This window comes from Cupressus sempervirens, chromosome 3 (assembly GCF_028749045.1).
Source record: "Cupressus sempervirens isolate cs-2001-9-10 chromosome 3, ASM2874904v1, whole genome shotgun sequence".
Classification (NCBI taxonomy): domain Eukaryota; kingdom Viridiplantae; phylum Streptophyta; class Pinopsida; order Cupressales; family Cupressaceae; genus Cupressus; species Cupressus sempervirens.
The window spans coordinates 1088185322-1088210480 of NC_143120.1; the positions used below are offsets into that span (position 1 = coordinate 1088185322).

The 25159-nt window shown below is 36.3% G+C and overlaps 3 protein-coding genes across 4 annotated transcripts in view; all 3 read left to right on the forward strand.

Moving 5' to 3' along the window:
- The window catches only part of LOC149570561 (jagunal-like protein), a 47768-nt gene that overhangs the window by 5017 nt on the left and 17592 nt on the right, over nucleotides 1–25159 (forward strand). For both annotated transcript variants that reach the window (XM_089823147.1, XM_089823146.1), the window contains exons 3-4: nucleotides 20401–20524; nucleotides 20821–20927. In XM_089823147.1, coding sequence (XP_089679273.1) covers nucleotides 20401–20524; nucleotides 20821–20927 — 231 coding nt within the window. The remainder of the gene's footprint in view (nucleotides 1–20400; nucleotides 20525–20820; nucleotides 20928–25159) is intronic.
- Nucleotides 14582–15342, forward strand: LOC149570562 (uncharacterized). The gene is made up of 3 exons (XM_089823149.1): nucleotides 14582–14841; nucleotides 14959–15111; nucleotides 15197–15342. Exons 1-3 carry the CDS (start codon nucleotides 14628–14630, stop codon nucleotides 15340–15342), a joined length of 513 nt encoding a protein of 170 aa, XP_089679275.1. The 5' UTR covers nucleotides 14582–14627.
- Nucleotides 15482–16628, forward strand: LOC149570563 (uncharacterized). Its single transcript, XM_089823148.1, has 3 exons — nucleotides 15482–15597; nucleotides 15702–16107; nucleotides 16243–16628. The coding sequence occupies exons 1-3, from the start codon at nucleotides 15535–15537 to the stop codon at nucleotides 16311–16313; spliced, it is 540 nt and encodes a 179-aa protein (XP_089679274.1). The 5' UTR covers nucleotides 15482–15534; the 3' UTR covers nucleotides 16314–16628.

Below are 25159 nucleotides of genomic sequence, written 5' to 3' on the forward strand. Positions count from 1 at the left end.
AAGTTCGGAAATGCTTAATAATATGCTGACTCAACAACGCGATTGTAATATTAAAACTGGGGAGGCTTCGAGAAGGCTGAAAGTTCAAATAATGCAGTAAGTAAAATAAATTTTGTTAACAGATGGTTTTCTAGAAGAACATACTCATTTTACGGCTACTGCCACTTCTGTAATTATTTTGTTCATAAAGCAGTGAATTGTACGCTTGTGCCAAGACTAAGATTCAACTTTTTAGGGTCAAATTCTTTTGGTCTCTTGAATAACATTAACTTGATTTATTTCAAATGCAAGAATTCAGGACACATTGTGAAGAATTGTGAGTTGAATAATTTTAATCCTAGAAACAGGTTGGCTAATCAGAAAGAAGTAAAAGTTTGGAGAAAAAGAAATACAAATCACTCATTGTTACAACTTTGCATGCAACCAAAGAGAACTTATGGATAGTTGACGGTGGTTGCTCAAACCATATGACAGGTGATAGAGGCATGTTTTATACATTCTCAGATTGGAATTATGGTCTAGTAAAATTGGGAGATAAAGTCTTGAGTACAGATACGTGGTAAAGGAACTGTACATATCAGTGGTATGCTGCAAGCAAATAATGCATGGTATGTTGCTGGTCTAAAATATAATCTTTGTAATGTTAGTCAGTTATATGACAATGACTACCATCTAACATGTAATGCTTGAGAGTGTGAGATAAGGATCATTTGTTCAGGAAAATTAGGAGCTGAAGGAACACAAACTGAGCAAAATGTGTATGATCTGAAAGGAAACTTGCAGATAATGGGATTCGGCAAGAAATTAATTTTTCAGGGAATCATCAGAAACTATGTTTTGAACTCCTTGTTGGCGACCTGGAGTTGTGGCTTTGCCATACTAAGTTCTTGGTCTAGGGCATGAACTTAGGGGGATTATTCATTAAGGACTTATGCTTTATACCCCATCCCCTTGTCATTGATGTCGAAGGGGGAGAAAAAAATGTTGTTTGAAGACTGTGATCAGTTCAGACAGTGTAATTTTGAATCAGATTAGTTGATCTAATTTTAAATTGTCTTGACATCAATCACAGGGGGAGATTGGTAGACTAATTTGTCATTGATGTCAAAACCAGGATGAGTATGGTGGTTCTAACAGAGATGATATTACAGGTATTAGATCAAATAAATCCATCTAATAATATATTTGTTACTTGTACAAATTAAATGGTGGCTGAGTTAGTACAGATTGAATTGTGGCTGCTTACATCCTTGTGTTTGAAAACAAATATCTCCAGTATCGGTATTGGCTGTAGACAGGTTTGAGATGATCAGTGACAAGTGTAAACAAAGTATTTTATTAAGACACAATATATTCTTCAAAAGTAACATGAATAATATGGGTTTTACATGAAACGGTGAAATGTTTTTCAAAGGCAGATGGTATTCTGAAGAATATTGAATGCTATCTGTCGGGATAAACTAGCAAAGAGGAGAATCACTTTTGATATGTGAAATGGTGAGACTTTTGGGAAACGATACATTAATGCCACATCAAACGATCCTCTGTCTATAAGCAATTTAATATACAAAAGTGTGTTTATTTGTTTTACTTAATTGTTTGTTGTGTATTGAAACGGTGGAAGTTAAAATCAATCCCAACCAATTACGACATTATAAAAGACACACATCTACATTTGAAAGAATAGAGCGTGTTATCAATAATGAGGTGAAAGAATATTAATATTGGAGATCGCTGCTTCAGATATATAATCACAGAGGTGCGTGTGTGGAGCATTATAGAGCATATATTTCATGTGATAAAGTTGGATGGAGTGGTATATGTGATATCTGAAAGAATGTAAAAGAAGTTAAACACATTGAATGCTCTGAGTGTTGGAAATTTTATCAGAAGAAAACTGGAAACATATATACATTGAAATCATCTATCACTGTTGATAAGCATATGCAGCAGACATCGCGTATACAATGAAGTCATTGCAGAAGAAAGAGGGCTTGATATTTGGTACTGGTATATTTAGTTCATTTGATTTTGGATTAAAATCTATTCTACATTTCTGATATGATCACATCAGTACAGATTTCTTTTATACTGTTGACAAGAGGTGTCTAAGTCTGTTGATTGAAAGTGGACCGTTGAAATTAAAGTTGGTTACATATTCAGATTTTGCATATCTTGTTTTCCGGCCTACATGGATATTTCAGATTTGAAGTAACAGTGCAATAAATATTCAGATTATTCAACATAAGAAAAATCAGAAAGAATATATGTTTTAGATTAAAAACAGAGATATAATTTATTTGCTCAAATTGTAATTTTGAGAAGTTGGTGCTCATATAAACTGTTGGACTAATGTTCAGATTGTATAAGTTGAGGCTTTTGTTTGAGATGAGTTGATGCTCATATTGGACGAGTGTTGAAGCTCTTAAAGCTTACGAATTTGTTGAAGCCCTTAAGTTGTTAGTGGGAAGGTTGATTGAGACTGGATTAGGACAGTAGTTCCTAGCAGTCTTTGTGTTGGTAGTTTTATCCTGAATTGGGTTTCCATGTTATATCTTGTGCATAGTCTCTTGTGAATAGTTTGTGTTTATATTAATTGTTATATGATGCTCGTTAAGTAAATCAACCAGCAAAGTCAAATTGATTAAATATTTTCTATACTCCTAATTCAACCCCCCTCTTAGTAGTGTAATTGTGTTCTACATTATTTGTATTCAAGATGATATCCAACTTGAGACAATCTCACATAATCTAACTCATTGAGAGCAGATTGAGCTCCATGCCTGAAACATGGTATAAATTGAGAAATATGAGATTTCACCCACTATATGTAATTTGAACTTTGCCTTTGTCCATAACATTTTACTCTTCACCTATGCCAAAGATATCACTGAATTGGTTCAAGGTGTGTACTTTGTGGACCAATCTTTTTAGCATATAATGTGCCAAGAAACTTTAGAATCTATCTACCTGGTAGATGTTTTGACATGATCTACTAGTCTTTTGGCCATAAATGCATAGAAGGCAAACTCCCTCTGTTCAGTGTGCTTTGCAATATGGTCTGTTTGCTCTTCTGCCTTGGGTGTGGTGTGATTGCATGGTCTTGTAAGAAGCAGGCAACTATTGTATTATTATTGATTGAGGTTGAGTATACATCTCAGTAAAAAATCTCATATATATTTATGTTTATGTATATGCTTGCATGTAAAGCTATTGATGGGGAGGATCCCCTTCACCAAGGTCCTAATCTCCTCTAGGACTCTTCTAGGTTCCTTTCTAAGCCCCTTAGGGTTCTTTGCCTAACCCTAACTCAAGAGGGAATTGAGAACTATCTCTTCAATTCCCCTTCTCCATTGATTCTTAGCTATCAAGTAAACACTCCTTCAAACTCTCTTATTCCTTAGCATTCAATAGGCTAGTACTCGAACTAACAACCTAAAACCAATTCCCAGGCCAGGTAGTGTGATAGGGCTTCTTGATTGGTCAATTTGATAGTTTCTAGGGTCATCATGATCACAAGACCCATAGTTTTCTTAACAATCTCTTCATTCCCTTTGTATTAGGGCTGGTAGCCTTTTGTGTCCAATTAGCCCTCCTTATTGACTTTTCTTGCAATACTTTTCCAAACTCCTTAATGAGGCCCCAAACAAACTAGGGTTCGTCATACCCTTTTGGAAAAGCTTTGAGATTTTCTTGATTTCAAACCCTCAACTCATTTGTATAGTGGATTTCTCCAAATACCCCTATTTTCAAGTGTTTATAAACAACCAGTCTCTACAAGTGAACAAAAGGTACACAAATGGACTCAACTTCCCACCAAATCATGTCCTAAGGATCTTCATTCAATGCTCTACACCTCCATACTCCCGATTGGCACAAACCAATCCATCCATCAATGCTTTCAATCTCTGCAACTCCTTCAAACACCTAGCCGGGTTCATGAAAGTTGCCTAGGACTTGAGTGTAAAAACATGAAACCAACTCCAAATGTTCCCAAAAGACATATTTACAGAGTATAGCAATGCTCTTCTTGATTCCAAGAGGCCATAGAAGTTCAACCATTGAAATTCAAGATAGAGCCATTTCTTGGCAACCTACTAGGTAAAGGACATTGTAAATAAATTATTCGAACACCTATCAAAACAAATCAACCTGCAAATCCAATGATACTCCAAGAAACTAGAAAGGAAATGCTAAGTAAACATGTAACCAAGTTTTACCAACTCAATCCATTAAGGCGTGGAAGAGTGGCTCGCAAACGGATTGACTGAGAACAAATTTCTCTATATTGCTGATTGCTTCAAACTAAAACTCCGTACAATACTAACTCCAATCTTTGTCTTGGGCTTTGCCTGAGCTTATATAGTTCCTTGTCCTGTGTGGCAACTACCAGTACAGTCTTCCAATTGATTTTGGGTAAGTTACAAATGTTTGGGCAAATGTTGTCAATGTTGTCATGACAACTTTGCAAAGTTGTTATGAGCAACTTTATATCTTTTTGCATTCTAACACATTCTAACCTCAAACTCACTCCACATGAGCCAAGTTTGGTTCAAATCAACTATTAAACACATTTCTACACCTTTCCACTCACCTTGGGGTCAGTCAATGTTTGACCATCTTGGACCTACCTAAGTAACTTGTGCGACTACAAGCTTATATTAACAACTCATTAAGTAACCATGTGCCCATAACCTATTGGACTACTAAACAACTCAAACACACGCTTGGGATTACAAACCACCCCTTATTCACTCATGGTCTGGCCACTACAAGCCAAAATGTCTCTAGAGTTTAACCAATCCTCTAGGTGCTCCTCCACCAATTATGCATTTAATGCCATTGGTCTTCATCATACCGAAGGCTTTTGATTAGATAGAGGGGTGTTATATATTGCGAAGTAATTGGAAAAGATTTGCTTGTTATTAACAGTGATCAAGAGATCAATTTATACAAGAGACTTAATGATGTTTCCTTAAGAAACAATTGTAAAGAATAATTTTTTTAATTCTAGCGAAGAGAAAACTAACAGTTATCTACAACTAACTAAAGAATAGAAACATTCTATTCTAGAAACAAAAAACTAAATATTAGAAACATTTTAATATTTACAGAAGATAACAATAGATAACCATTAGATACTAAGCAAAGATAATAGATTCTATCTATTATTGTAATACCCTCCCTTAATGGTTAATCTATCTAGAGCACAAAGCTATCAAAAAGCTAAAAGGCAAATTCTGTTTGTTCAAGGTGATTCGCATTGTCCACTATGGGCTGCGAACCAGATTGCTTAATAGGGGCAGCTAAGTGCTTCCGACATTCAACCTTCATGTGCCCAAACTTGTGGCAATAGTTGCATCGAATGTTCTTTTTCCTAGAGCCTTATGAATTTGGAGCAGAGGATGTCTGCTGAGAAGACTGCTAATGGTACTTTGGATAATGCTCCAAAACTTTGTAGATGAGCATAATGCTCCAAAACAAACCGCAAAAAGCCATGATTTTTAGGAGAAAATAAAAAAAACCAAACACAATTTTTGGGGTGAAAAATCAATCAAAACCCAACATGATTTTTGAGGTGAAAAATCAATCAAAATCCAACATGATTTTTGAGGTGACAAATCAATCAAAACCCAACATGATTTTTGAGGTAAAAAATCAATCAAAACCCGACATGATTTTTGAGGTGAAAAAAAATCAAAACTAGACATGATTTTTGAGGTGAAAAAACAATCAAAACTTGACAATACAAAGCTTTGTTTTGTTAAGAAAAACGGTAAAACCCAACAAATAATTTTTGAGGAAAAAATTACAAACCCACAAAGGAATCCCACACAACTTTGCAAATTACAGAATCATATATTTTTAAGGGAAAATTTATACAAACCCATAAGATTTCTTTTTTAGAGAAACAAAAATATGAAAACCCATCAGAATTTTTTTTTGAGGAAAAAAATTATTAAAATCCACTAGAATTTTTAAGGGAGGCAAAACACGAGACTTTGCATGGTAAAGCAACACATGCAAACAATATGCAAGTATATGCAACAAACATGCAAGTACATGCAGCCTTCGAAAAGTAGAGACCCAAAAAATTTGAAGGGTCACCCAGAAGAGAGCTCAAAAAACCTAGAAAGAATATGTTGTTGGTTTCTAGATCGGTTGGCTAAAAAATTGAGGTACCTAGAAAAAACAGATGACAATCTAGTTGAGATCTCAAAAAACTCACCAAGAATCTGTAAAAAAATTAAATTGATCCAATACAGAAAATTGGGGTTTTGAACAAAAATGGCCTTGCTGCAAAAAACCACAAAAAATGGCGGAAATGTATAGAAAAAACAGACGGATCTGGACAAAAATGGGTTGCAGAACCGAACCAGAAGTCAGTAGATTCAGATCTCTTAGAACGGAAACCCTAGTCAGATTATAAAGAGAGTTGGAAGCAAATATGCATGTAAATAATTTCAAAAATAAAAGGTAGATAATTTCAACCAAGAAATTATAATTATTTTTGAAAAAATTTAGAGTATTGGCTCTGATACCATATTACGAAGTACTTGAAAAATATTTACTTGTTATTAATAGAGATCGAGAGGTCTATAAATATAAAAGAATAAAGCGATGTTTCCTTAGGAAACGATGATAAAAAATAGAAACAGATAATAATTTCTTAATTGAAATTCAAAGATCATTAGTTTCAAAATTATTTCGCACATACCTGCTTCCTAATACCAAGTCACGTCTAGGGTTTCAGTTTTCTTTGATCTTGGCTCAGGCTTACAGGTCTGAAAATCACAATTTTTTTCCAACTTGAAAATTGTGACTTGCAAATCGCGATTTTCTATTGGATGTTTGTTTGCAATCACTACGAAGATTGCGATTTCCTAAAGGAATATCGCGCACATACAAAGCCCGTCTTTGAAACTCGCGTTATTTCATGCAAATCGTTGTTAGATGTTCTACTTGTGTTGCAGCTATTGGGTCTTGTTTATTGGTGAAAAATCGTGGCATACAGTCGCATTTTTCTGAGGACGCTCATCTGGCGATTTTAGGGTGAAAAATCTGGTTTCTTGGTATCAAATCTTCATCCTCTCTGCCGTCTTAGCCAAAACGCTTCTGTCTTGAAAAAAATTGGGCATCTTTTTGCCTGCAAACACCATTTTTCAAATTTTCTACAATTTCGATCATTCATGGCCGCTAGCTAGGGTTTTCTTTGAAACCCTAATTTTTGAGCTCGAAAAATCATTTTGATTTCAAGTTCTTGGTGGGTTTTTCGAGAGCTCAATTGGGTTGTCGTTCGTTTTTTCTAGGTGCCTCAATTTTTGTGCTAGCGTATCCAAAAAATGGCAACATTTTCCTTTTGGGTTTTTCAAGCTCTCTTCTAGGTCACTCCAAATTTTCTAGATCTTTCGTTTCTTGTCTTGAAGAACATGCCTTCACAGATTTTCACGTCCTTTCATTGAAAAATGTGCCATGACATCTCTGACAAACATTCTGCTCGAGCTCAACTCCAAATTCAGTGGTCAAAATTATGACACTTGAAGCAGCAGATCATCGCAATTTTTGAATATCAGAACACTGATCAACTTGTTCTGGGTGTTACGAAGCATCTGACTACTCCTGGTCCTGATCAAGATACATGGGATTTGAATAATCAAGAGGTGGTGATGCTTCTCAAATTGTCTGGGGTTGATGATCAGCTTTCTTAGAATCCATCGGGCAAGATAGTTGCTGAAATATGGACACATCTCAAAAGTCTTCATGAGACTTTTGACAAAAGCAACACTTTCTTTTTGAAGAACACTCTGTTTTCTATTGTCATAAGATGAGTAAACCTTGCTCCAGGCACACTTGAATCGGATTCAGGAAATCCGTGATCAGTTACTTATCATTGGTTGCAAGATGGAGGAAGAGGACATTGTGGTTATCACTCTTCGAAGTTTACCAAAGTCTTATGAGCATTTTATTGAGACTCTCAACAACACGTCTTCTGGTGTTGATCTGAAGTTCATTGATCTTTGCACACTTCTGCTTCAACAAGATCAGTGGAAACAACAGTTCGGTAGCAACTTGAGCTCCACCTCCACAGAGCAAGCCTTCGTTGCTAAATCCTTTCAGAAGGATAAAGGCAAGTTTCAACAGCCATCTTAGCAGAAGTCTTCTGCTCCAGCATCAAATGGTTCCTGGAATAAGCACATTCAATGCAACTATTGTCACAAGTTTGGTTACATGAAGGTTGAATGTCAGAAATGCTTAGTTGCACAATTTAAGTAATCAAGTTCATAGCCCAAATTGAACAGTGCAAAGCACATTGAGCAGATAGAATCTGCTTTTATGCTTTCATGGCTAAAAGACCTGCAAATCATGTTAAGTCGTTTGCCTGGTACATTGATTTAGGTGCCTCTTGTCAATTCACTCACTATAGAGACTGGTTGGTTTATCGACTACCAGTCTTATTCCGATTTGGTTACTTTTGGTGGAGGAGAAGAGTACACTTTTGTCGGCAAAGACAAAATCCAGATTCGGTCTGTTGGGAGGAATCTCATATTCCTCGATGTGTACTACATTCCAGGAATGGAACTAAATCTACTCTCAGTGAGTCACTTGCTGTGACATTCTCCACACTTGGATGTCACCTTTAGTTCACATCAGTGCACCATCATTGATCGGGCGACTCAGTCTATTGTTGCAGTGGGTCTTAAGGATCATGGTCTTTTGAGACTCACCGATTCCGGTGATTCTCGAGACTTAGCTATGGTTGCTCGGCGGTCTTCTCTTAGCACACTTTGGCATCAACAATATGGGCACTTAAATATGCATTATCTCTCACTGCTTGCTCAGGATGAGCTTGTTTTTGGATTGAGATTCAGACTCAACAACTTGGAGTTTGTGATGCATGCCAGACTGCAAAGCAACATTGCACACCTTTCACCAGTGGCGATTCATAGCAAGCTTCTCAGGTACTTAAACTTGTTCATGCCGATATCTACGATGCTATGGCCACTCCTATTCTTGGGTCCAGGTATTTTCTGTTGTTTGTTGATGATTTCAATAGAAATATGTGGGTGCATTTCCTTAAAAAAAATTAGGTGCATTTCCTGTATTTCAAAAGTTTAAACCTTTAGTTGAAAAAGAGTTTGGGAAATCTATTATTACTCTTAGATCAGACAATGGGGGGGAATTTTATTCTAATGCTTTCTATAGCTTCTTGGATACTCATGGCATCAAATGCCAGTTAACCACACCACACACACCACAACAGAATAGTGTAGTTGAACATCGGAACAAAACAATCACCGAGATGGCTCAATCCATGCTTGAACAAATACATGTTCTGAAGAAGTTTTGGATAGAAGCAATTAATACTGCAGTTTATTTGTTGAACCACTCACCCATAGTGGCGGTCAAAGGTAAAACTTTAGAAGACGCTAGTTAGGTTGCAAGCCCAGAATCAGTCACTTGAAGGTTTTTGGCTCCCTGGTCCTTGATGCGTCACGCACCAAGTTGGATGCCAAGAGTCAGAAACTCATGCTTGCTGGATACAGTAGTCTTCACAAAGCCTACTGCCTGATCGATGTTGAGACATCGCGTCTCATCCACAGTCATGATGGTCTTTGATGAACAATGAGGACCATTCATGCCTGTTTCTCTTGTTCCTGATCCAACAGACCAGCCTATGAAGGCTCATGATTTGGGAGTTAGGCTTCCATTAGGTCCACTTGATGGGAGGGCTTTAGTAGCTCCCGCAACTCCAGTTATACCAGTGATCCCTATACACACACCTCCTGCTTCTCTTGCAAGGACACCTTCCACTTCTCCTACAGGATCACCTCGATTTCTAGATGCTTTGTTAGGAATAAGGTGTCTTAACCTTGGATAATTCCTATTCTTATTATTTGTTTTGTAAATGCATTTTTTGCAAATAATGTAATTTAGTGTGTGTGTACATCTCTAGTTGGCATGTTGATGTGTCACTCCACTTGTATGTGTCAGCATCTTGAATTGTGTGTAAGGAGATTATGGCTGAAACGGTTATGACAGATTCCTATGACGCGTAAGAGCTATCTTTGGAAGATATGATGATGGGTGAAGACATGAAGACATGTGACAATTGATCATTGAGTACTGTACACTCTAGTCTCTATCTAGCACGAAAGTTTTTTTGGGTTCCTACTTTTCTAGAGAATGGTAAAATCCTAATAACGGTTGCTCTTTGGAAGTTTCCCTAAAATGGAAAGCGCATGATATAAGCGTTTTTAGGGTTGCAGATAGTGGAGAGTGAAAGTGTATTGTTGCTATGATATGCTGCTAATGGATTTGTCTTTCATGTCTTGAAAGAACTTGCATTGCAAGTGTGTTGTAACCTTTGTGTTGAAGATAATACATTGTGCAGGTTTTGGAGGGGTGGGGTTGTTTTACCGAAAGGATTTTCCCATTGGCATATCTTTGTGTTTATGTATTTTCTTTCTTTGTCTTTTTTTTGTATTCATGGTTGACTGCAATATTATTGTTTACTTAATATCGAATCTGAAATTGTAAGGATTTAATAGGAATTTGCACAATACTCAAGGGATTAGTGTAGGAAGTTGTTTTCGCATCTGAGTTTCCTTACATGCTTCATCTGAGTTTGATCCCGATTCTTCTGATGAGGAACTTGATCACCAAGCATCTCCTGATTCTAATGCTGGTCGTTCTCCTCTCTGGCCTAAGTGGTGGGCTAAGACACATGCTGATCTTCGTGACGGTGAGCTCATTGATGGGAGAATTGCTTGGAAAAAGAGCAAATCTACAGAGTCTGTTAACCTCTCTCTCATGGCCAACATTCATAGTGTGTTTGAACCTCAAACATATTCCGACGCTAAAGGAATTCCAGAGTGGGAAGAGGCCATGACATCTGAACACCAGAGCCTGCTGAAGAACAATGCCTAGGTTCTTTCTGATCTTCCACCAAGGAAGAAACCCATTGCTTGCAAGTGGGTTTACAAAATCAAATACAAATTGGATGGTACTTTGGATAAGTACAAAGCTTGTTTAGTTGTGAAGGGCTTTTCTCAGGGTTAGGGCATTGATTATGAGGAGACCCTGACTTCTACTGCAAAGATGAGCACCATCAGATTAGTCATAGGCATGGTAACATAGTTTGGCTGGAAAGTCCATCAGATGGACGTCAAGAGTGCTTTCTTGAATGGTATCTCCATGAAGAGGTCTACATGACACAACCTCTTGGTTTCAAGGTTGCTAGTAAAGACCATCAGGTTCTTAGATTGACAAAAGCTCTCTATGGCTTGAAGTAGGCCCCTTGGGCATGGTACATAAAAATTGATAATTACCTCAGTGATCATGGCTTCAATTTGAGTTCTTCAGACTCAAATCTGTACATCAAGACTACTGATAGTGACATCATCCTTTTGGTCATTTATGTGGATGATTTGATCATCACTAGCAGTTCGACATCTTTGATTTAGGAAATCAAACATAATTTACGCCATTCTTTTGATATGACTGACTTTGGGCTCATGCATTATTGCCTAAGTGTTGAGGTTTGACAACAATTTTTTGGTATATTCATCTCTTAGTCCAAATATGCTAGGGCCTTGTTAGACAAATTCCATATGTAGGATTGCAAGCCTGCGTCTACACCTATGGAGAAAGGTCTCAACCTATCTGCAAAGTCTGATTTTCCTTTTGTTGATGATACTACATACATGCAACTAGTAGGCAGCCTCATCTACCTCTCTGCTACTAGGCCTGATATTAGCTTCATAGTCAGCTATATCTCACTCTTTATGACAGCTCCTAAGGCTGATCATTGGATGACAGCAAAATGTCTGCTTTGTTATGTGAAAGTCACTTCAGATTATGTACTTCTGTACTCTTGAAGTTCTAATTCTAAACTTAGGGGGTTCACAGATTCAGATTGGGCATGCTTTGTTGATGATAAAAAGTCAACTTATGGATATGTGTTCAGTTTGGAATCCGGTGTAGTCAAATGGACCAGTAAGAAGTAGGAGGCAGTTTCTCTCTCCTTTGCAGAGGCCGAATAGAGAGGCACTGTCAAGGCAGGATTGGAAGCTGTTTGGCTTCGTTGGATGCTTGGGGATATGCAGATGTCACCAGCAGGACCGACTACTTTGTTTGTTGATAACAAAGGAATTATCAAGTTAGCCCGAAATCCAGTCTTCCATGAACGAACCAAGCATGTGGATGTTCACTGTCACTATATATGATAGCTAGTTGAAGACGAGACAATAGACTTGCAGTATGTTCCTACCACAGTTCCTACCATAGATCAGACTGTAGACATTCTCACCAAGCCTCTTGGTCGTGATAAGTTTGTCAAATTTAGAGGACAGGTTGGTGTTATAGATAGATTAACCATTAAGGGAGGGTATTACGATAATAGATAATTGTCTATTATTAGTTAATGGTAATCTATTGTAAATATCTAGTTAGCTTCAGTTAGCTGTAGCTTTTTTAGCTTTCTCAGCTAGAATAGAATGTTTCTATTCTTTATGATTGTTTCCTTAGGAAACATCGCTTTATTCTTTTGTATATATAGACCTCTCAGTCTCTGTTAATAACAAGCAAATATTTTTCAATTACTTTGTAATATTATTTACTGTTAGAATTTTTGTTTGATACAGTCTCTCATGGAATAGGATAATCTTAGTTTGCGAGGGAGAGGTATTCAAATTATTCAAATCTTTTTCATTCAAATCAATTCTTATACAATGTTGCAAAGCTGAATCATACCATTACTTATCATCATAGGTTCCTAGAGGAGGTTATTCAAATTCTCTTGCATGATTTTGAGGCAATTATTGATGGTGTAGGTTGGAAAATGCTATAATAAGAGCATGGAATTGTGTAGTTCCACAAATTAAAGTTCAATCTTAAAGTATTTGGAAGATAAAAGGTAATAAATAGGATGGACAACAATTTTTTTGTAGTACTTCAGCATAAGAATTGATAGATGCAAAAAAGTTTGACTTCAAATTAGATTGAACCATTAAAATTCAGAGGATTTTTTTTCTTACATGAGCCACTTTTGGGTTTGTAGGGGAGAATGAGAGAAATACAATATTCAATTGCAATGTACCATCCTCAATCAAATTGAGTTTTTCTTGAATACATTATTGAACTAATCTGTTTTAAGTATCCTTTTGTGCAAAGGAAGAAACCAGAGTAACAAGAATCGCCCAAAAATCGCCTGAATCGGCGATTCAGTGATGGTGATTTTTTTGGAGTCGGAAATCGCCATCGTCGATTTCATCAGGTGAATCGCCTGAATTGCCGATTCAGGTGATTAATCCAAAAAATCGCATGAATCGCTTGAAAAAATCGGCATGAATCGCTTGCGGCCAATAAAGTATAGACTTGTAAAATTTAAAAAAATTGCTTGTTTTTTTTACTTTGTTTTTGACCTATTCTCTTTGTTATAACCCTAAAGGGCCTTCTATTTGTTTAACATGAGTAGAAGAGAGGAAAAGTGAGAGAGAAGAAGAGAAAAGAAAAGCCATAGGTTTCTAACCAGCAAGAAGAAAGAGCACAAAAGAGATCAGCAATCCATTTGGGGAGGCCATCAATTGCTTTGGGAGCATTAAGGAGCCAATTTCAACACTCCTCAATTCATTTGCAAGAGGTAAGTGCTCTTTTTTTTTTTGCATGTTAGTGTATTATGCATTTTTTGTTAAATTTTTATAGTTTTCAAGATTTTTAGTTTAGATCTTGAATGTTCTTTATTTTTACTAAGTTGCAAACTAGGGTTTGTTGTTTTGTAGCTTTTATTAGCTTCAAACTTTGATATTTTACATATGAATTTTTATTGCAGCAGCCTTTGCTTTCATTTTTCGCAAATTCGCAATGGGTAGAAAAGATGAATGTTGGAAATATAACAAAGAGTTTCTTGAAAGAACCAAATATCAAACAAAATGTATTTTTTGTAAAGAAAAAATAACTTCTGGGGGTATTTATAGATCGAAATACCACATTGCTGCTATACCTGGACACGATGTTACAATTTGCACTCACCAAACTCCTGAGGCAAAACACACTTGCTTAATGGCATTAGAAAAAATTGAAAAAGACAAAGCCAATAGGAAAATGCAACTTGAAGGGTTAAGGGGTATTGGCTCCCATGTTCCCGCATCCGCATCCGCAGCCGCATCCACATCTGCATCTGCATCTGCATCAACTTCTGCATCTGTAGGTTGTGTTGGAGAGGGTTCTTCTAGGCCTCCTTTTTATCCTAGTTCTTCTGCTCGTGCTAGTGCTAGTCGGTCACATACTGAGACAGAGTCCCACACCAACCTATTGCAGCCTAGAGTGCGGAAAAACAGAATGGATAGTTACTTTGTGCCCCACACTACTCCTGGTTCCCAACCCACGCTTGAGGGCATGGGTTTGAACAAGGAGATTCATGATGTTGCCAGAAAGGAGATATGCAAATTTTGGTACTTTTGCAACATTCCATTTATTGCAGTCAGGTAATTGATTCTTTTTTCGTTGTTTTCTTTAAAGTTAAAATTAAAAGTAAAAGTAAAACTTTAATTATATCTACTTGTTTTATAATTTGAGTCTTTGACATCTAAATTTTTATTTGTGACAGGGCTCCTTATTGGTAGAACATGATAGATGCGGTTGCTATTTGTGGTCCGGGGTTTAAAGCCCCAACTGAGGCTGAGTTGAGTGGATACCTCTTGGATGAGATGGTAGAGGACATGAGGGCTGAGCTCGAGGAGAATCGAAAGGAGTGGATTGCAAAGGGTTGCACCATCATGACTGATGGTTGGACAGATAGGAGGAATAGAACACACCTCAATTTTCTTGTATCCTGTGGAGGTAATTGATCATTCTACTTTCCTACATACATAATTGTAAATTTTGATTTGTTGAATGCTAATTTGTTGATGATCCATTTAATTTTAATATTCTAATTCGTTGTTTTGTTACTTGTAGGATATACCATGTTCATCAAATCCATCGATGCTTCCGCACATGTAAAAAATGCCACATACTTATGTGAGGCTATTGAGGAAGTCATAGTAGAGGTGGGAGAACAAAATGTGATCCAGGTGGTGATGGATAATGCAGCAAGTTATATTGCTGCAGGTAAACTTTTAACTTTTCAAGTTTTGAAAATAAATTTATTTGAATTTTGAAATTTGAATTTCTAATTGACTTAAAATTGTTGTAGGTAAACTTTTGATGGAGAAGCACCCCACCATATTTTGGTCCCTTTGTGCAGCACATTGCATTGACCTCATGTTGGAGGAAATTGGCAAACTTGAGTTTGTCAAGTCGTGTGGAAAGGGCAAAAAACATATGCAAATTCATTTATAATCATTCATTTGTCCTTAGCACAATGAGGAAGTACACAGAAGGCAAGGAGTTAGCTCGCCCAGGTATCACGAGGTTTTGCCTCGAATTTCATCACCTTGTAGTCCTTGTTGACATCAAGGGATGAATTGAGGAGCATGTTTGTTGGGCGGGAGTGGATTTCCTCTTCCTATGCTACGACCACTGCAGGGATAGATGTGGCGGATTTGCATATTTGATGAGGATGGTTTTTGGAAACCTGCTAGAGAAATCCTGCAGGTAAATTTATTGCAATTTAACATTTAGTATTTTACTTTTACTTTAAGTTATATTATTTTATATTTAAGTTTTGACTCAAGTTTTTTGTTTTACTTTATATGTAGGTCACTGAGCCCCTTGTAGCTTTGCTACGAACTGCTGATGGGGAGAAGCCCTCTATGGGCTACATTTATGAGGGCATGGATAGGGCCAAGGAGGCCATTAGAGCCCAATATGCAGGAGTGCAGGAGAGGTATGGCCCTATTTGGGACATCATCGATAGGAGATTGCAGAATCAGCTCCATCGACCCATCCATGCAACAGCTTACTTTCTGAATCCGACATATCGTTTCCGTCCTGAGTTCAAGGCGGATGCGAAGGTTCTCACTAGCTTATACACAGTGATTCAGAGGTTGAGTAGCGATGAAGATAGTGCTGCTGCGATTGTTGAGCTAGACCAGTTCAACAATAAAGAGGGGCCACTTTTCTCTGGCAAGATGGCCATAAATGCTCAGATAACACTACAGCCAGGTAAAAATTAAATAATATATTCAATGTTCATGAATCTAGATTCTAAACTTAAAGTTGATTATGTAATTTTAGAGTTAACTCGTAATTTGTAAATGAGATTAATTGTTTCTATTTTCAATTTTTCCCTTATTGCAGATAGATGGTGGCAAATGTTCGGGGCCACAACCCCAAAACTTCAAAAAATTGCCATTTGTATTCTGAGTTAGCCAAGCAGTGCTTCTGGATGTGAGCGCAGTTGGTCCATGTTCGAGCACATCCATTCGAAGAGGAAAAACAGGTTGACAGTGCAGAAGTTGAATGATATTGTCTTTGTTCATTACAACCTCCGTCTTAGGATCAGACAGATTTTGGGCACTGACTCCTCTCCGATCATTCTGGAGGAGATTGATCCAGAATCAGAGTGGCTCACAGAGGTTGTGGATCCAGTCTTCACTGAGGAAGACCGTGTGTGGGTTGACCAGGTGGAAATAAGTTTTAAATTGTTAAAATCTTTAAATTTAAAGGGTTTTTTCAAATTTGCCGATTCATTGCCGATTCGGCTTTGCCGATTCCGATCCGATTCCGATTCTTGTTACTTTGGAAGAAACTATCTTAAGTAAAGTGAAAATTTTAATTGTTGTTTTTGACACATAATTTAAATGTCTTGTAGTCATAGTGATAAGACCCCAAGTAAAATATTGGACGAATTTTCTATTTACGTAGGATGCTAGCTGGTCCATGAAGCAGCAATTGAGGGCTCTAGAAAAGCTGCTAAAGGGCTATAGATAGGTGAAAATTAAAACCTTTGAGTATTTGGACTTGGTATTTTTTTGTTTTGTTTCTGGATGATGTGTAACACAATAATATAGACATACTGTAACTAAAATGAGTCATAGCCCTAATGGCATGATGACTTTTTTTTTTGTTTTCTTGTGGGTGAAGCAGAGGTAATATGCCTTTTTTGATATGAGATTTCATAATAAATATTAATAAAATTAAAACACAAAATAGTTAAAATAAAGTAAAGTATAAGTAAAATTTAATTAAGTTAATGAATGGTCAAAAGCCATGAAATGAAGAGTTGCGACTCTCTTAAACATGAGATATATAAGGGAGAAGTGTTCATTTGAAAGGGGATATGGAGTAAGGAAGAAACAATGGAGCATGGGGAATCAAGGAATTAATGGAGGGAAAAAAAGGTTATGAGAAGATAAAAGGAAGTGACTCCTTCGAAAGGCAAAAATTATAAAGGGTTGTGTCCTTTCAAAGGGTGGTGATTGTGAAAGTTTGACTCCTTCAAAGTGCAGAAGTAATGAAAGGTTGCACTTTTTGAAAGGGCAGAAATGATGAATGGTTGTGCTCTTTCAAAGGGGGGTAAACCGTGAAAGGTTGTGACTCTTTCAAATTGCAGAAATAATGAAGGGTTGTGCCCTTTGAAAGGGTTTGTGAAGGGTTGTGGCCCTTTCAATGGGAAGAAATTATGAAGGGTTGTGTTTTTTCAGAGGGTGGTAATTGTGAAAGGTAAATGGTGGTAAGTATGAAAGGTTGGGACTCTTTCAAAAGGCAGAAATGATGAAGGGTTGTGCTCTTTCAATGGCTGGTAATTGTGAAAGGATGACTTGCAGAGGGAAGGCATGATTAAGAGGTGGTGACTCAAGTCTTTTGAAAGGTGATGACCCTTGTAGACACCTAAACTTGTGCTCACTTAATGAAATACATATATTTATTTATTTAATCATTTTATTAGAATTCCTCCATTAATTATATAGATTTTGATTATTTGTTTAATTAATTCATTATCTTTAACCTTTGACGTTTCAACATGTCTAGATTCAATGCATGTTGTGATTTATTATCAAAAGTCAACCATCTTTTACCTACTACTTAATCTCATCCTGCCATTTGCATCAACCTCTTAATCTCCTTGATTCTTAATTATTTCATACCTACCTTTTTATCTTAGCCATTCATTGATGTATCTCTTAATGTCAACCTTTGATTTTCACGAGTACTTTTATAAAAGAATATCTGCCTTCCTCATTTGAATCTAATGTGCTTTTGTTTATTGGAGAACTCTTGAGATCTTGCTTTCATATCTTCATATCATTATCTTTGCATCAACATCAATTGATCACATCTCTGTTTTCTCAATGCCATCTTATGCATGTGCTTTAGCTGAGAGCAAATATCATTTGATACAAGATCCTTGAAGGATAGGAGAATAATGGAGTCAAGTGTTTCACAAATGTGATGGTACAAATTGCTTTATTTTATGTTTTGCATTCGTGGAAAGGTACTTCATTCGTATTTTGAGGAGAATTAATTTGTAGATTTATGCTAGTGATTAGGTTAGGTTTACAAACAGGATTTTTAATTCAACAAACGTAGAACCCTTTCAACAATGAAGTATAAAAAAGATTGTCGCTATCATTCAAGGATTACTTATCAATTGTTACTCATGAATCCACAAAAACAATCATCAATTATCAAATCAAGTAAACAATCAATCAGAAAACCACTCCATCAAATCAGGATATATCAATCCGACATTCACAACATCATCACTCATCACTCATCTAATCAACAATCTTTTAATCATCACTCACCAATACCTCAAATCATCCAATGAAAAGAATTCATTCGATAAATCAATCATTCAACATTTTTTTTTAATTTTTAAAATCAGTAAACGGCCGAAGCCTAGATTAATTATCATTATTTGTTCTAATTAATTATTAATTCTATGTGTCAAGCAGATTCGAATCTAAGACCTACCACATGAGAGGCTCACAAGTTACCATTGTGTTGCAGGCTCTTGCCTTTGATCGGTAAGAGGCCGAAGCTAAGGTTAATTATTATTATTTGTTGTGGTTAATTATTTTTTATTATTAGTTAACCTTGAGTAGATTCGAACCCAAGACCTCCCAATTAAGAGGCTCACAGTTTACCATTGTGTTGTAGGCTCTTGCCTATCATTCAACAATTGAATGATAAGTCTATCTGAAATATTAAGGAAAGTGAATTAGTATGCACTATTATTGTGATTACATATTTATAAATCTGCATGAAGATGTGATGGTACGGGTCCGGTCAATTAAGTAGACCACCTCAAATTGGTTTGTTTGTGGGCCAAGGGGTTGAATTGTCTTGGATGGATGCTCCATGCCCTTGAGCTTGGTTGAGGAAGATAGTGTCCCAGTGTCTTAACAAGAAATATAAGATTAGTAATCATTTATCCAATTTCCATCAAGCAAACATATATGGAATTGGTTAGGAAAAGTGGAAAGGAGATGGAGGAGTACAGGTTCACTGAATTAAGTAGACCACCCATTGAGTTGGATTGCTTGTGAACCAAGGGGTTGGATTGACTTGGTTTGGTTGTTCAGAGCTCTTGGCCTTAGTTGTGGAGAACAGTCTCTCAGCGCCCGTTCGTGCTTTCCCAACAAATCCCTAATATGGCTGGCTGTTTGAAAAAGCTATAGCAAGGATCCAAATGGAGAGGGATCATTATCATCATTTGTTCGATGTTAAATTGTTAATTGATTACTTTTCCTAAGTTTAATTGCTATTATGTAATTTAGGAATAGAATACTCTTGTAAATAAATTATATTAATGGAATTCCCATTTTTGGGCAAATAAATCTATATCGTAAAAGGGGATATTACAGTGCTTGAGGGTTCTCAAGCAAACTATTTAACTAACTGTCATTATAAGGAAACTGCAAGCGAGTTCATGTAACAGCAATTAAGGGCTTTAGAAATGGTCCTAAAGGGGGCTAAATACTGGTTCAATTAAAACTCTTGAATCTTTGGATTCAGCAAGTTTATTTTTGATTCTGGATGCTGTTTTAGAGTAATGCAATGATGTGAACTGATTGCCATTTTCAAAGTAAAACAGTGAGATGTAATATGCATCCAATAAAACTGCAATTGTTTGATCCGTTTGAGATGCAAATCAATGAGTATTGGAAGACTTGAGCATGTTGTGATACAGATGCTATGCATACTTTTATATTGGTGTGCTTAATTTGCCATGCAATATTATAGATCTACACGGGATAAACCTGTAATTACTATAAACATTTGATAGGCTGCTGGATTCCCAAGATTGATATCAAGCATGCATGATGGACTTTTCATTTCTGGGGAGGATTTGTCATTCCATAGGGAATTTGGTATTGGGATTGCATATTAGTTTACTGCCTCATGTTCTCAATTTGTTCTCATTGGTGATTGCTTATTTTATTGTGTAAGATCGAAAAGTAATATATTAATTACTGCCTTTCTCTGGTTTGGAATTTTGTGAGTTTACAGATTGCTTGTCAGGCACTGGGCTTACTATGGTTAGCATTGGTAATTTTACAAGGAAGGGAAGTCAGCAAAATCGTATTCATTTCAATGACAAGTGGCATAATTGCAATCATCAGTGGAGAAATAGGTGATTGACAACAGCCTGCATGAAATTCTGTTTATTCTATGTAGGATGCTTTATATTTTCTTGATCTTGGTTGCTGTCATCAGTAGAGAAATAGGCAATCGACAGCAATCTGAATGAGATTCTATTTATTCTATGTAAGATGCTTTATATTTTCTTGATTTTGGCATGAATATTTATAATTGTTGATCTTGCTCTCTATATGTTTTTTTCTGATTAATGAGTTGGTATGCTATAGACTTTTCTTTTATGTGTACAGATCACACTTTATAATTTGAATCAATCATTATTTTTGCAAGGTCGAAGGCGCACCAGTTCCATGTTACTGAAGTTGTATATTTTTGCATCATCTTTTGCAACGGCACTATCTGTATCATGTGGAAGTTTGGGTTACCTATCACGTGAGGTAAGAGGAATATATCTTGAATTTTCTCTAACATTCATTTTTCTACTTTCTTGTAGGACATCACTGAAGAGAGGAATAATTTGTTTCAACTTTCTTCAAGCTAAGTGTGACATAGTACTAGATAACAGAGTTTGATGTATGGAGCTCAAGGATATTGCCATTGTGAAAATAATTCTTGCATCCATAGAAGGTAGCACCCTCTTATGCCTAGTTGATTTGGCAAAGCAAGGATTGGTTAGAGGCTCACCCCATCATCAATATTGCCGTACATTCGTAAAATTAGATATAGCCTTATTTCCTTTGCAAGCTGTTTGGTTGGAAGTTGTTTGGTTTGAAGAAGTTGAAAGAGTTGATGTCCATTGAATGAATAGTGTAAGTCCTTTTGTGATAAACAACATATCACATCACCATAACTGAGTGGAAGTCCACGATTAAGAAGGAACCTTGAGGTTGTCTCATTTGATCACACAATTCATCTACATTGTTTAGCATATGAGCATCCTTATTCAAGAGAGAGATGGAAATTTGGTATTTCATCTCAAATTATAAGTCTTTGATTCTGTATATTGTAGTGGAACAAAACTCACAAAACTCACATCAATAAGACCCAAAGAAGTTATTCATTGCATTCAATTCAAGTGCAGATTGAGAAAAACATGGTTATCAATATATTATCAATGAATAGACTAGAATGAAAACCATGGTTAAACTTGGCTTCTTTTGGCGTTGGATTAATTGGAGCTTTAGCAAGATTCAAGCTCAGATATTCCATGCTTCTAGACATCAACCCATTTGGTGTCTTTTCTCCTTCAAGAGGATCAAAGCAGAGGGATCAAATATTGCCTTTTCTTTTAACAATTATGGTAGGCGCTCTAGGAAAATTTTCACAAGTAGCAGCCAATAATGGTTTGTGGAAAGGGCTAAAGCTAGCCAATGAAGTTAATGCAGTTTCCTCTCGACAATTTGTGGATGAATCATCCTCTTTGGAGATGTTGGTATGAAGGAGGTGTACAGATCAAAAGCTTGTCTAATGCATTGGCATATTAGTGAAATCATGAACTTTGATACATTGGGGAATTTGTCCTTTAATGTAAGCTTGACTCTAGAACAAGTACATGCTGCTTGTCTTGGGTTCAAGGCGGAGAATCTTCCAAGCATCTAAGGGTTCCTCTCCACAAAGGGGCAATTTCTGTTCAGAGATGACCTATGAAGTTATGAACATATATAAGAGTCCAAGGAGAGCAAATCTAAATGAAGCAAAAACAGCACTCATAGCACTTTTAGGAATGAAACTCTTAAGAAAACATATATATCTACGATTTGTTAATGGAATAGCTGAATGATCATGGAAGGATGTGAATGGCTTAGGGACTCCATAGAATCAAGTTTGACTTCTTCTAAAGTAGTAGTCTCGCCAAAAAGTTTTCATTAGGGAGAACAAGGTCTCAAATGGAGTTTCTCAAAGTTACTATAATGTTAAAATGGGTTATAAAGCTACTTTTGTGCACCCACCGAAGAGTGATTGTAGAATATGATTATGTTGGAGAAACAATTGTTATAGGTGTCTTTTCTTGGTAGGTGCCATTACTTGTTTTGCTATACTTAAGAGATCTTAATTGTGGACAAGTTTAAAAAACTAGAATACTTTGGTCCCTCAATGTGTGCATTGTGGGTTACCTTAAGAATCAATGGATCACTTGTTGGGAGTGCAACTCTATGAATACCTATATCTCTGGTTTGTAAATGGAATAGCTGAATGGTCATGGAAGGATGTGAATGGCTTAGGGATCCCATAGAATCAAGTTTAACTTCTTCTAAAGTAGTTGTCTCACCAAAAAGTTTTCACCAAGAAGAACATGGATAATCTCAAAGTTAGGTAACTATAATCATAGTTGGAAAACTCTCACTCGACAAAAACTCGCCAAGCCCAGAAAAAAACTCTGGAAAAATTTGGCCAGATTTTAAACAGAACTCGAGAACCTAAAAACAACTTAAATTTAATTAAAAGTACTTTTTTTTAATACAAAAGTTATTGAGAAGATGTATCTAGTGAGTTAGTTAATGAGAACACAAAATAAACAAGCAGAGTTTATATATATATATAAATGCAAAGTGGGTTTAAGATTGGATTCTCATGCAGAATGCTGATGGCAGGAAGTTGGAACCAAACAAGTAAATAGTTTCTGTAAAACTAGAAGTAAATACATCATTGTAGTTACTTTCTATAAATCTAGAAGTAAATACATCATTGTAGTTAGTTTCTGTAAAACTGGAAGTAGGTACATCATAGCAAAATAGTCCAGGCATGAGTTTCAGCAATTTGGCCTGCTGGAAAGTAATGCTTGTCTTGGGTGTGAACGAGTGATTGAGCTAAGTCTGTTAGGACTTTAGGAATATAGAATTGAGACCAAACGATTTGTGAGAAAATGAGTTAGAATCTTAAGAAAATCATTGTTCCAGCTTCAATTTGACCTCAAATAGCCATTACAGGTTGTGGGAGATAACAGTGCTAAAGGCAATCTAAATCCTGAAATTTGGCTAAGCCTAGAATTTTTTGAAAACTGCTAAAATCTAGAATCTGCATTTTAACTTTTATGAAGCTGAAACCTATTTCAAACATCTTGACAATATTTATACAAGTAAAACATCAAGTATAAAATGCAACTTATATTTGAATCTTATATTTGTATAAATCCTCTTGCCATTGAGCTGCCAAAATGACAAAACAATGCTGCAAATGCAAACTGGTATCAAAAAATGACATTTTTGGGCATTTGACCTTTGATTTTGCTGCACATGCAAGTGTTTTCCCAAAAGTCGCCCTTTTTTTGCTAAAAACTTGCCGAATACTCGTGCGTTTTTAGCAAAAACTTGACAAGTTCTGCCCCTGCTGAGTTGTGAAAACTCACCAAGCATTGCCGAGTACTTGACGAGTTTTCCAACTATGACTATAATGTTAAAATGGGTTATAAAGCTGTTTTTGTGCATCCAACAAAGAGTGATTGATGAACATGATTATATTGGAGTAACAATTGTTTTCCCATAAGTAGGTGCCTTTGCTTGGTTTGCAATACTTATCAATATCTTAATCGTGTGCAAGCTTAAAATTCTAAGATACTTTGGGTCCTTCAATGTGTGCATAGTGGGTTACCTGAATCAATGAATCACTTGTTTGTTTCTTGCCTCTTCTTTTATAGTTGCTGGCAATGGCTTTGTGCTTGTTTGGGTTGGTTAGGAGCACTCTCTAATGACTGTATTGCAGCCTTCAACTCTTGGCCTAATAGACCATTCTTTTTGTGTGTTTTCATGCCTTCGGAAGATTGCCGTATCTCAATTCTTATTTGGGAGATTTGGAAAGAATGGAATATGGTTATATTTTAGAATGAAGATATATAATAATGCAAATCTGGATGAAACAACATTTGAAGAAGTGGCCATGTCAAGAATGATAAACCAACTCTCCCAAACAAAAGCTTCTTAGCCTAGAATAATGAAATGCTAAACAAGTGGAAAGGGTTAAAAGCTCCCCATGTTCATCGTGTGATTAGAATTAATCCTACTTGCAATTGTAGAGTTGGAGTTGGTTGCACTTTGCCTCCTGTAGGTAGGCAAAAAATGAACTTTTGATAGGGCAGCAAGGGGCAATCAAGGCTTGTCTACTGTCTACTGCAAGTTGCATCATTGAATAGGACAAAGGGGAGTTGTTTGGTGCAACTTAAAAGGAATTGATAATTGTCGCCAACATCAACAATGAAGTAGAAGTACAGGCATTTCTTTTATAATGTCCTTGAGATTGATTTTTCTTGAGTTTTTTTAACAAATATTTGATGAAATGCATAACCCACATGCTCTGATTACCCAATTCTCAATGTGAGGTAGCTGAGAGCATATATGTTTGGGGTACTAACTTACTGATGATGGACACTTTTTTTATTACTATATCTACAGAATGGATAACTTATATGATTAACCATGTCTTTGCTGCATTTTCGTTCAGACTTCCAATCCAAAGTTAATCTGGCAGTGAACTGCATAGACAATTACAATATGATTGATTTAAGCAATGAAATGCTTTTCTATTTTCAAATCCAGAAATTACAAAAATATTTGTCCAACAATCTGAAAAAACACATTTTGTCAACCAGTTGGAAAGGAAACTGTGTAAAATATAAATTACCTGGATTAGTGCAACTGTTGCAAAATGATTTGTAACCTGAATACCTAAATTCAAT